General features: G+C 45.4%; 1 protein-coding gene across 1 annotated transcript in view; it reads left to right on the top strand.

Annotated features, from left to right (window-relative positions):
* LOC119964120 (outer dense fiber protein 2-like) overlaps window positions 1–12,977 on the top strand; it is a 57,914-nt gene that overhangs the window by 5,606 nt on the left and 39,331 nt on the right. The window contains exons 7-9 of the mRNA XM_038793425.1: window positions 6,235–6,420; window positions 6,808–6,917; window positions 12,317–12,452. Coding sequence (XP_038649353.1) covers window positions 6,235–6,420; window positions 6,808–6,917; window positions 12,317–12,452 — 432 coding nt within the window. The remainder of the gene's footprint in view (window positions 1–6,234; window positions 6,421–6,807; window positions 6,918–12,316; window positions 12,453–12,977) is intronic.

The raw sequence follows: 12,977 nt of genomic DNA, 5'->3' as shown, positions 1-12,977 counted from the left end.
TTCATCATTAATATTTAAATGGTTATTCATTAAATCTATTTTGCTTTGAATTGAAGATAGGTAGTTTCATTGAAATCTAACCATCAGACCATTCTGCAAGTAAAGCAAAGTGTAACGACATATTACAAACAAGTAATATAACAGTATCCTCCAAATTTTTTTATATACAGTTCACGAACGCAGTAGAAACATTGAGACAGTTTTTGCGGAAATGACCAGCTATTACGAATGAAATGAAAATGAAAATCGCTTATTGTCGCAAGTAGGCTTCAAATGAAGTTACTGTGAAAAGCCCCTAGTCGCCACATTCCGGCGCCTGTCCGGGGAGGTTGTTACGGGAATTGAACCGTGCTGCTGGCCTGCCTTGGTCTGCTTTAAAAGCCAGCGGTTTAGCCCAGTGTGCTAAACCAGCCCCTATTCATTTCGAAAGGCTGTGGATAGTTAACGTATTCAGTCAACAACCCAGATAATCTGCATTTGGGGAAAAGCCTCCATGTCTACCTGTGTGACCAACAAACACTCTCGTTCACTGCCCTCGCCAAATATCTGCAATTCTGATGTTGGCTAGTGGCATGACCTGGCCAACGAAACTGGCACTAGTCAGTCTACGCAGGGAACTGAGCTGCTGAAAAATAGAGGCCGTTGCTGTTTGGGATTATTTTACTGTCATTAAGGTGTGCTTTGTTGATGGGAATAATTATGTCTGAGTTCCAGTGGCGGCATGTTGAAGGAGGTCGCGCACTAGGTAGCCCCCGATAGGGTTCTTGATTTTCGGCCTTTTTTTGCCCGATTTCGATGGTTATTTTTTCTCGATGTTCCATCCATGAGATAATATAAGGTGTCCACTTTAAAGTGATGCCAAGAAAGATCAGGGGAAAGAAACCCATGGATAGAAATACCGGGACAGACTCCCAGCCTTCAAGGGGCTCCACGGTGGAGAAAATGGCGGAGGTTGTTCCTGTAACTCCGACCACTCCAATTGCGACTGATATGGTGCAGCTGTAACGGCGACGGAGTTTGATGTGAGTAATTATGCCGTTCATCACAAGCTGGGCACCTTATTCATTTTTGATTGGAGGCACTTGCATATTGATACCTTTAGGGCAGCGCGGTATCACAGTGGTTAGCACTGTTGCTTCGCAGCTCCAGGGTCCCAGGTTCGACTCCCGGCTTGGGTCACTGCCAGTGCGGAATCTGCACGTTCGCCCCGTGTGTGCGTGGGTTTCCTCCGGATGCTCCGGTTTCCTCCCACAGCCCAAAGATGTGCAGGTTCGGTGGATTGGCCATTGTTTTTGAAAACTCACCACTCTTCTTAGAATTCCCCCTATACCAAAAAGGGCCGATATTCTAAATGGTGAACAGGGATTCTCACTCCCTGACTCCGATGCAGACTTCGGTGGGTGCCATTCAGGTCAAACTATATTTTCAAGTTATCCCCCAGTATAACCCTTACCTTCATCGAAGATTTTATCTACCTACCACTTAGTAGCATCGATGTCCTGGGTCCCACGTTGCTAAGTAAGTAACGTAGACTTTAGGAAAAAAACACTTTTTCAGGTTAAGTAAGTTATTTTATTATATTTTTTCTTTTAAAAGCTGCAAACACTTTCTTTACAGAAAGGTAAAAAGATCTTGCTTCTGGATCCTGCTGGTTGGTCGAAGGGACCTTCAGGCCCACCTTGACACTCAATCTTCTTTAAATTCTGGTCATCTTGGGATGTAATCGCTGGTTATCTCTGTTGCTGTGTCTTGTCGATCCATGTACTGAGCTATAAGAGCTAACTGCTAGCTATCTCTAAGCTGACTCTGACTCCTGTTTAAATTCTAGTCTTCCTTAGATGTATAGCTGTTTAAACTCGGCTGCTTGCCTTGTCTTTCCCATGACCGAGCTCTCTCTCTCTCTATCTGAGTTCTCCTCCCCTTCTCTCCTGTTGCTGTTACTGTTGCTGTTCTGCTTCTGCTACCTGGGTTTATATTCTCTTTCTAACAATTATTAAGTTTTTAGAGCCTTATTGTAAATTAACTTATTTCCCTTTGATTGTTAAAAAGTATCTTTGATGTAAACATTCTAATACAACTAATTATTCAATTTGGGCATAACGTCACCTCTCAGATCTGATTACAAAATGCTTTGGTTTCAATAGGTGTTACTTTTATTTCTGTGATTTCGAATTGTTTAATTTTCCAATTGTCCCCAGCTCATAACTTTGCCTATGATTTTGACTTTAAATTATGTTTCTTGTAGACAGGTCGTCTCCAATTTGCTTTTAATTGACTTGATGTTAGTAGAATTTTATACTTAGAATTAACACCAAATTCGACTGAACATCATCCATCCTTTCCAGCTGTTTACTAAGAGAGTTCATTTCAATTAAGGTGTGAAACTTTGCTTTTAACTTTATGCTAAAGTTTAACTTGGTTATGACTTGAAAGACCTGCCTGTTTTAAACATTCGTCACTTAATTAAATTGAAACTCTCATCCATGCTTTCCAGATGCTTCCTCAGATAGTTACATTCCATGAAGGTGTGAGCCATTGTTTTAGCTTATCACATGAAACCTGTGTGTTTGCTAAGCCTGCTTGTGAGAAAGAATCTGCATTTTTTTAATCCTGCTCTTTGCAGCTGCTATTAACCTTTTGTGGGATCTTTCCCTGTATCCTCTCAGACCAGATATTGCCAGACTTCCATGTTTCAAATGACACATTTTTCTGTATTTTCAATTACACCATGCTAAATTGCCCGTAATGTACAAAACGGTTGGGTGGGGTTACTGAGTTACGGGGTTACAGGGATATGGTGGAGGCACGGCCTTAAGGGAGTGCTTTATACAAGGGCCGCTGCATATTCGATGGGTTGAATGGACTCCTTCTGCACTGTAAATTCTATGATTAACACGTAGGTTGCTTCAGTTTTAAGGGCTGAAACATCACCCAATTAAAGACGAGGGCTGGGATTCTCCGCCTGCTCACACTGGCAGGGATCTTCCAGTCTTGCCGATGGACCATCCCGCTGCAGGGTGCCAATGGCGAGGGGTGCAATCAAAGGGAAAACCCGCTGACGACGGCTGGGCCAATGGCGGGCCGCATCCGGGGTTGCATGGAAAATACCGCCCGGGAGAGAGAATTTTTCCCCCAGGGAATGGGCCGGGTTTCTTATTTCTCATGCATTGCTGCTGCAAGATTTGCATGGCAGCTTCATTCAGGAGATACTTAACCAGCATTTTTTCAGCTTCTGGTGGGAAGCCAATTATAGAATGGGGTCCCTGTGACGTTCGCTACAAGTGGCACTTCAGCAACCTGTCCACTGAATTCATGCCCTCCAACCAGATTGGTTGAAAAATAGAAATGTCAAGGCTGGAACAATGGTGCAAACTTTGAAAGTATGTTTCACATCAGGATAGCAATGGGCTGTGTTTTGATTCAGCTGCAAACTGTTTTTGATTGTTTTTATGCCGCATATAGTTTAGATATCATTGCACTGCAATAAATCCTCTCCCTATCAGAATAGCAATACCAATTTAGATTACCAAAGCAATCTTTGATCTTGCTGATTGGGACATGTGGTGATATGCATCACTGTAAATACACAAGGGGTTAATGTGAACACACTACACCGAGCTAGACACTAGAGGGGACACCAGAGACATCATCACACACAGACAGTCAACCAATAGGTCAGTAAGATAGGACACGACCAATGGGCATTCAAGACACACACACAGGTGACACCACCACAGGGGGGCATTACACCAACTCATATATAAGGACAAAGCACACATGGTCTTCCTCTTTCCAGTGGAGACACTTAGTCAGTACACAGGGTTGATTGAAACACATCACCAACCACGTGGATTATAGCAGACTGGTTAGATGGTCTGAGTAGCTATAGCAGGATTAACAGGAGAGTCGAATCCAAGTAGGAGAATCGTTAACAGTTTAATAAACGTGTTAAAGCTATCTCCAAGTCTGAACCTTCCTTTGTCAGAGTGCACATCAAGGAAGCAGCTTATGCTACGTCAAGAGCATAACAAAACAGGACAAGCTAGAAATTTGGCAACTAAATATAAACACGCGCTATAATATTTTAATCTGTTGCCTTAATTACCTGAAGGGTTTTTTATGAAACTGCACAATGCTTGAATGAGTATACTACAAAAGCAATAAAATGCATATGGGCCAGAATCATTGTTTCATTCCGTTTACGATTCAACTTTCTCATATAATCTGCATTTATTGACATCTGGAAGAGCAGATGGCCAAACAATACTGGATCGTTAACCAGGGTTATAGCTGAGATGGAGGGTGTGGTTACTTGAAACCACAAAAAAGGTAGTGAAATGTGCTGTTTGAAAGAAGGAACTTCTTTATATAGATGAATAACAAAGTTTAACAGCAACTCAGAAGTAACAGTATTAACAGTCATAACTGTGAACACAGGGGCTCCAGTAATATAGGTCTTGATCACAGGCCACCCTCTTGCAGACTGAAAAACCTCCCCAAAGCTCGCACATGCTCAGAACCCTCAACAGACTCCAGTAAAACAATTACATAGGAGAAAGGCTTATAAGGCCACTGTACTCAACATGACAATCTGTAACAGAGGGAATTGCTTATGATGGGAGATTTGATTTGATTTATTGTCACATGTACCGAAGTACAGTGAAAAGTATTTTTCTGCGGCCGAGGAACATACACAGTACGTCCATAGTAGACACAAGAATGATCAACAGAGAACATTGACAAATGGTACATCGGCAAAACAGTGATTGGTTACAGTGCGGAGCAAGGGCCCAAACAAAGCAAATACATGAGCAAGAACAGCATAGGGCATCGTGAATAGTGTTCTTACAGGGAACAGATCAGTCTGAGGGGGAGTCGTTGAGGAGTCTTGTAGCTGTGGGGAAGAAGCTGTTCCTATGTCTGGATGTGCGGGTCTTCAGACTTCTGTACCTTCTGCCTGATGGAAGGGGCTGGAAGAAGGCAATGCCAGGATGGGAGGGGTCTCTGATAATGCTGTCTGCCTTCCTGAGGCAGCGGGAGGTGTAGACAGAATCAATGTGGGGGTGGCAAGCTTGTGTGATGCGTTGGGCTGTGTTCACCACACTCTGCAGTTTCTTGTGATCTTGGGCCGAGCAGTTGCCATACCAAGCTGTGATGCAGCCGGATAGGATGCTCTCTATGGCACATCTGTAGAAGTTTGTGAGAGTCGATGCAGACATACTAAAGTTCTTTAGCTTCTGTAGACCGGTTTACAGTGGGATTGGCGGAGTGGGCAGGCTAGAAAATAACTCATTCTTCCCTCTGGCAAATCCAAGGCAAGGCAGGCAGCCCCTTGCAGTCAGAACAAAGCTGGTTGAAAGTGAGGGCATCCCTGGGATGTACATAAAACAACAACTTATATTTAGACAGGGTCTTTAACATAATTTAGCAGAGTGCTTGACAGGAGCACTGCAACGTAAAATCTGACCCTTGCATTATAAAGCAAAGTCTCACTTGGTGGGGGGAGGGGGGGGTCACATAATAATATATTAGGTCAAATGACCAAACACTTGGTCACAGTAGTAAATTGTAAGGGGAAGTTTAGGGACTCATAGAATCATGATCATAGAATCATAGAATTTACAGTGCAGAAGGAGGCCACTCAGCCCATCGAGTCTACACTGGCCCTTGAAAGAGGACCCTACATAAGCCCATACCTCCACTCTATCCTCGTAACCCAGTAACCACCCCCACAACCTTTGGACGCTAAGGGGCAATTTAGCGTGGCCAATCCACCTAACCTGTGCATCTTTGGACTGTGGGAGAAGCTGGGAGGCAGCGGTGCTAACCATTGTGCCGCTCGATCTCAGGACCTTGGCAGCTGAAAGCACAACCGCCGGTGCTGGAGTGATTATAATGAGGAATGCAACAGGCAGCCAGAATTACCTGCATATGTAGTATCTTCGAGCATGCACAAAACTAACTGGGCCACAATAGGTAGAATTAAGTTTCTTGTTTATAACATATATAGCTGGTACAGCTGAAGTAACTCCATTTTTCATCGATTCTTATCAGAAACTATGGGACATCTGTGCTATAAACCCTATGTGTTACTTATTCTCCTGCTTTACTTTAATTGGGTCCAAGTGTTTTATGATGCCTCACTGGTCTTGCCCATATGTTTATAATCAGTATGTGCCTGAGGACCTCTAGTGGCTATTGGGCAAAAAGGCAATCTACCTTTCAATATTCCAGAAACACGAGAGGACTGTAATTGACCAAAAGTTGCAAATTGCGCACCTTCGATCGCAGTTATCAGCCCTGAAGGAAAAAGCTGAGGTGGACAAGGAGGTTCTGAAGAAGGCAACGCGAGCTCAAAAGAGGAGAGCGGAGAGATTTGAAGCTGCTCTGGAAAACCTTCACTCCCAGATCAAAGAAAAGGTATCTTGAATTTACTATTCCTGGAAAAGCCACCCTCTTGTTTTCTTTTTCTAAACGTTTCCGGCGCCTCAATGAGTGTCTGAACCTTATCACCCAGAACGGACCTCGATTTGGTTGCTGGTCTGTTCTGAATTGGAGAATCACAGCTGGTAAGGGGGTGTTGAAACTAAATGGGGTTGGGGGCTTTGAGTTGCAATCTCGGCATCCCGCACCATCCCCAGCCCAGGGTCTTTAAGCAGCTGTGACACCAGCGCGGCTGCTCCACTGTCGGTCAGGAATCCCGGCGCACCCTGGGGATAAAACCTTGGGGATCTTCTCATCGCTTTGACCTTGGGCGTGCTAACACAATGACTCCGCTTCCTTTGTATGCCCTGAAACATTTCTTAGGATCTGAAGCTATTAGAAACCCGTCTGACCGTTGACACCTGGAAGAAGAAACACGATTCAGCTGCTGAAGAGAAGGCCCAGTTAGAAACTGAGATTATTTCTCTTTTCAAGTGAGTCGAGCTGATTTGTTAGAATTTAGTAAACATGAAGAATTGTGATAAATTCAGTCCTTGCACTGCCCTCTTTCACTTTTTCGTAAGGAATTAATTATACTCAAAATTTCTTGCACCATTTATTTTGATTTATTGTCTAATAATCGTTATTAGTGTAACAAGTAGACTTACATTAACACTGCAATGAAGTTACTGTGGAAATCCCCTAGTTGCCACACTCCAGCGCCTGTTCGGGTACACTGAGGGAGAATTCAGAATGTCCAATTTACCCAACAGGCGGGACATGTGGGAGGAAACCGGAGCGCCCGGAGTAAACCCACGAAGACACGGGGAGAACATGCAGACTCAGCACAGACAGTGACCCAAGCCGCGAATTGAAGCCGGGTCCCTGGCATTGTGACCAATATTATGGGAGCGGCGTTTTCAGAACCCCAAAATGTATCCTGGAGTTCAACCAGCCCCTCCCTTTAATGTATTGTTGCTTTTGAAGCACACGGCTTGTTCTCCAGGTGTGGTATTACAATTATGGACATGTGGGTTTTTAAACACAAAACAATGTTTATTCCATGAATTCAACTTAACCTTTTTAAATAAACATTGGATCATTTACCACCCCTTCAAAGATAACCTCGAAAATAATACAACACTAAATAATCCCTCAAAATGTTCCTTCAAACCTCCAAAAGACTTAACACCTTTAAACAGAAACACGTCAGGTTAAAGACATTACTATTATGAGTTTAAATTACCCAAATGATTCAGAGATAGTCTTTCCTGGCAGAGATCACGGCAGATCCAGTTCACTGCAAACACAGACACACCCAAGCTCTTTTCCTCAAAACTGGCTTTTCCTTTCAAACAGCTCACAACAAACCAGCTAGGCACTTTTCAGCTGCTCTCTCTCAAACTGAAACTAAAAGCAGAAGTGAGCTCAGCGCCCCCACCCTCTGACATCACTTCAGTAATATAAGCTGCTTTATTTCTTAAAGGTACATTGCTTAAACATTCATTTCTTAAAGGTACATTGCTTAAACATTCATTTCTTAAAGGTACTCTCACATGACACCAAGTACAGATAAGCTAGGTCGCTCACCTGTGAAAATCCACAAAAATATAATTAATTTAATAGTTCATTGTTCCTTTCATTAGAATGGTGTGGCAGGAGGAAGGGAAGCAGATCCCACTGCCTGCAAGTTCCCCTCCAAGTCACACACCGCCTTGACTTGGAAATGTATCACCGTTCCTTCACTGACTGGGACTCCCTCCCTGACAGCAGTGTGGATATCCCTGACAGCAGTTCAAGATGGTGGCTTGCCATCACCTTCTCGAGGGCAGTGAGGGAGGAGCAACAAATATTAACTTTGCTGCCGATCTATCATCCCGTGAAGAATATATTTTTAAAAACACAATTCAATTAGTGTGTGTGTGTGTGCGTGCGTGCACATGCGAGAGTGCGTGTGTGTGCGCAGCATCTTTCCAAGAACTGTTCAAATGGTGTTCACTCCTCCATTCTTCCCCCTTCACCCTTTCCTTCTATATGTATACATTCCCTTCTGAAAGTTACTGCTGATAGGTCTTCCACCACCCTTTTAGACAATGGGTCCCAGATCATCATAACTTACTGGTTCCTCATCGCCTCCCTGATTCTCTTGTGAATTGTCTGTCATCGGTGTCCTCTGGTTATTGCTTCCTGGCAGTGGAAACACGCCCCCCCCCCCCCCCCCCCCCCCACCCCCCCCTCCTCACCACCCACCCCCATCTGCTCCATCAAAACCATTTTTCATCCACCTATTTTTGCAATGAACCTGAGTATTTGGTCTTTGTCATTTGAACGGAACGTTAATGTAATGCCCCAGTAAGTTCAAAAACTTCCCGAAACCAAACATTCGGTGCGCAGCCGACGTGAAAAGTGCACTTTTGCTGGGCATTGAGGTGGGAGTGAGGGAAGAGCAGTCCACTCGCTGACATTAATAGGGTGGGAATCCTGCTGAAGACCTCAAAGCCTTGCCTGCCTTGGTGGAGTGGTCAGGCTGAACACATTGGAAACTTGGGGCAAAGCTGCATCAGTTTGCATCCAGACCGCTGATCAGGTCAGTGAGGTAAAAACTAGCAGGGTCACCGGCACTTGCTTTGCCTAAACACCCCTTCCAGCACCGAAAACATTCACACTCTCCACCCCTGACGCACAGTGGCAGCAATGTGCACCGTCTCCAAGCTCCTCCAAACCCATGACCTTTATCAACTCGAAGGACAAGGAGCAGCTGCACGGTAACCACTACGTTTCCTCGTTTCCCTGCAAGCTGCGCACTGTTTAATTTTTTTTAAAAATTCATTCATAGGATATGGGTGTGGCTGGCTAGGCCAGCATTCATTGCCTGTCCCTAGCATGGTAGCACAGTGGTTAGCACTGTCGCTTCACAGCGCCAGGGTCCCAGGTTCGATTCCCGGCTCGGGTCACTGTCAGTGCAGAGTCTGCACATTCTCCCCGTGTCTGCGTGGGTTTCCTCCGGGTGCTCCAGTTTCCTCCCACAAGTCCCGAAAGACGTGCATGTTAGGTAATTTGGACATTCTGAATTCTCCCTCTGTGTACCCAGACAGGTACCGGAGTGTGGCGACTCGGGGCTTTTCACAGTAACTTCATTGCAGTGTTAATGTAAGCCTACTTGTGGCAATAAAGATTATTATTATCAGTTGCACTTGAGAAGATGGTGGTGAGCTGCGTTCATGAACCGCTAGAGTTCATGTGGTGTAGGTACTCCCACAGTGCTGTTGGAAATGAGCCCCAGGAGTTTGACCCAGCGACAGTGAAGGAACAGTCGATATATTTCTAAGTCAGGATGGTGAGTGACTTGGAGGGGAAGCTCTAGGTGGTGATGTACCGAGATATCTGCTGCTCTTGTTCTTCTAGATCAGGGGTGGGCAAACTTTTCCGTGCAAGGGCCACATTCAGAAATTCACAATTCACAAAGGGCCGCATAGTATATTAAGTAAAATAATTACTTCACCCGGTTATGATTCTGGGCGCCTCATATAGAACATAGAACAGTACAGCACAGAACAGGCCCTTCGGCCCTCGACGTTGTGCCGAGCAATGATCACCCTACTCAAGTCAACGTATCCACCCTATACCAGTAAGTAACCCAACAGCCCCCCCCCCTATTAACCTTAAAAAAAAATTAAAAAAAAAAAAAATTAAAAAAAAAAATTTTTTTTTTTTTTTTTTAATGACTTGGTGGGCCGCAGAAATACCTTTGGCGGGCCGCATGCGGCCCGCGGGCCGTAGTTTGCCCACCCCTGTTCTAGATGGAAGCGGTCGTGGGTTTGGAAGTTGCTGCCTAAGGAACTTTGGTGAATTCCTGCAGTGCATCTTGTAACTGGTACGCATGACTGCCACTGTTCATCAGTGGTGGAGGGAGTGAATGTTTGTGGATTGAGTGCCAATCAAGCGGGGCTGCTTTGCTCTGGGTGATGTTAAGCTTCTTAAGCGTTGTTGGAGCTGCACTCATCCAGGTAAGGGGAGAGTATTCCATCACACTCCTGACTTGTGCCTTGTAGATGGTGAAGTCTTTGGGGAGTCAGGATTGCTACAGAATCCCTAGCCTCTGACCTGCTCTTGTAGCCACAGTATTTATATGGCTGGTCCAGTTCAGTTCCTGGTCAATGATAACCCCCAGGATGTTGATTGCTGAGACCACACCTGGAGTAGTGGGGGCACAGTTTTGGTTCCCTTATTTGAGGAAAGATGTAGTGGCACTGGAGGCAGTTAAGAGGAAGTTCACTGGGGTGATTCCAGGGATGAGGGGTTTGTCGTTTGAAGAGAGATTGAACAGTTTATGCCTTTACTATCTAGAGTTTAGAAGAACGAGGGGAGATTAAATTGAGTGATATAAGATGATAAAAGGTATGGATAAAGTAGATGTGGAGCAGATGCTTCCTCTTGTGGGGCATTGTGGAACAAGAGGTCATAGTCTCAGTATAAGAGGTAGCGAAATTTAAAACCGAGATGAGGAGAAACTACTCCCAAAGGGTTGTGAATCTGTGGAATTCGCTACCCCAGAGTGTGGTGGATGCTGGGACAGTGAGTAAATTTCAGGAGGAGTTGGACAGATTTTTAATTGCTAATGAGTTGAAGGGTTGTGGCGTTGAGGCCATGATGAGATCAGCCATGATCGAATGGTGGAGGAGACTCGATGGGCCAAATGCCTAATTCTGCTTCTACATCTTTGAACTTAAGAGGCTGGATTCTCCCAAAATGAGATAATGTCCCCACGCTGGCGTAAAATTGGCAGGGGGCGAGCAGGGACTCGGAGTAAATCTCGTAAAGCTTTAGCTGCGGATACACAGCCCCGCACTTCCAGTTTGGAGTCCACGCATACGTAAGGCGGCGGCCTCCAGCAGCCGCGCCGTGCTCCACGGCAGACTCGGACCACGGAGACACACAGAGAAAAGAGACCCCCACCGATCGGCCGCACGCCCGAGCTTAAAACTGCGCAGATTTAACCCCGGCCGCCTATAAGGCACCCCTCCCCGGCCTCCGATCCCCACGCCCACAACCTGGGCGGCTGCGGACTGAGTCTGCAGCCGGCATCCCGACCGGCAATAGGTGGTTAGTTCCAAGTCGTTGTCGGGAACGTGGCCGGTCCAGAGCGGAGGATTGCTGAATGGGCCTCTGGCAATGGCCACCAGGCGGCGTGGCGTACTCCGAGGTCACGCCAATTTTCGGGGCCCGGAGAATCGTAGGACGAGAGCCGGGCCCAATTACGGCGTGAAAGTGGATTCTCCGCCCCCGCGCCGGCCGCGACTTTGGCGCGAAGCTGCGGAGAATCCAGCCCATGTTTGTGCGGGATTCTGCAATGGTAATGCCATTGAATGTCAAGGGACGATGGTTAGATTCTCTCCTGTTGGAGATGGTTCTTACCTGGCATTGACAACATCCTGACTTGGAACTATATCGCCGTTCCTTCACTGTTGGGCACTTCCAAAATCTGAAACACCCTTAAATCTGAAACACCCTTCCTAACAGTAAGTGTCTCACGTGGAGTGCAGCAGTTCAAGAAGGCAGTTCATCGCTACCTTCTCTCGGGCATCTGGGGATGTGAAAACAATAGACGACTAATAGTTAGTGAAACCTTATAAAGAAAAGTAATGACGACCCAAGGTGGTTAAAGGCCACTACTTCTCCTTCTGAGGTGTAATAAGAAAAATTACAATGTAAATCAACACTGGAAAGATAACTGGCTCATAATAAATAGCAAGTCGGCAGTATTACAGGTTTACTACATGTCCACAAATTGTGAACACAAAACAAGTGCTGTGTGTGTAAGAAACCTCGATTGAAAACTTTATCAGAAAAAGACCTGCACTGGGCTAACACATCTAATCATTTCAACAAACAGTGGGGTGGCTGTCCTCGAGGAACAGCTTCAAAGCTCTACAGAAAAGAGCAGATCAACAAGCCATGAACTTCTCGACAAGTTAACAATCAGCAACCTGGAAATTTCTGATCTCCGGCTGGAAAATGCACATTTAAAGGTCAGAGTTATCAACCACTTCAAAGTCCATTTTTGTTTCATTGCCTTTGGACGTTTCATTGTATTAGAGGTGCTAGATAAATGAAGTTGTTGTTATCTCCTTGATGCTTGGGCATCGCTGAGATCTATGCTAATGACGGTTGCCCCTTTTTGAGAACTTGTGCCACGCGTATTCAACATCTTATCTCCTTTCCTGGGTCTTCAGTGTCTCCAAGCTCCCTGTGAGGCTCCACCGTTCTGAGGTTTATGACAGATGCTTCCAATAGACCTTCAGGCAGTTCTGGCTTTTTGTGATTTCACCTCTTTTTAAAAACAAATTAAGAATTTTATTTTTGAATTTAGAGTACCCAATACATTTTTTCCAATTATGGGGCAATTTAGCGTGGCCAATCCACATACCCTGCACATCTTTGGGTTGTGGGGGTGAAACCCACGCAGACACGGGGAGAATGTGCAAACTCCACACGGACAGTGACCCAGAGCCGGGATTTGAACCCAGGTCCTCAGCGCCGTAGGCAGCAATGCT

The sequence above is a fragment of the Scyliorhinus canicula genome, chromosome 4 (genome assembly GCF_902713615.1).
Source record: "Scyliorhinus canicula chromosome 4, sScyCan1.1, whole genome shotgun sequence".
Classification (NCBI taxonomy): Eukaryota; Metazoa; Chordata; class Chondrichthyes; order Carcharhiniformes; family Scyliorhinidae; genus Scyliorhinus; species Scyliorhinus canicula.
This window is presented reverse-complemented; position numbering and strand designations above follow the sequence as displayed.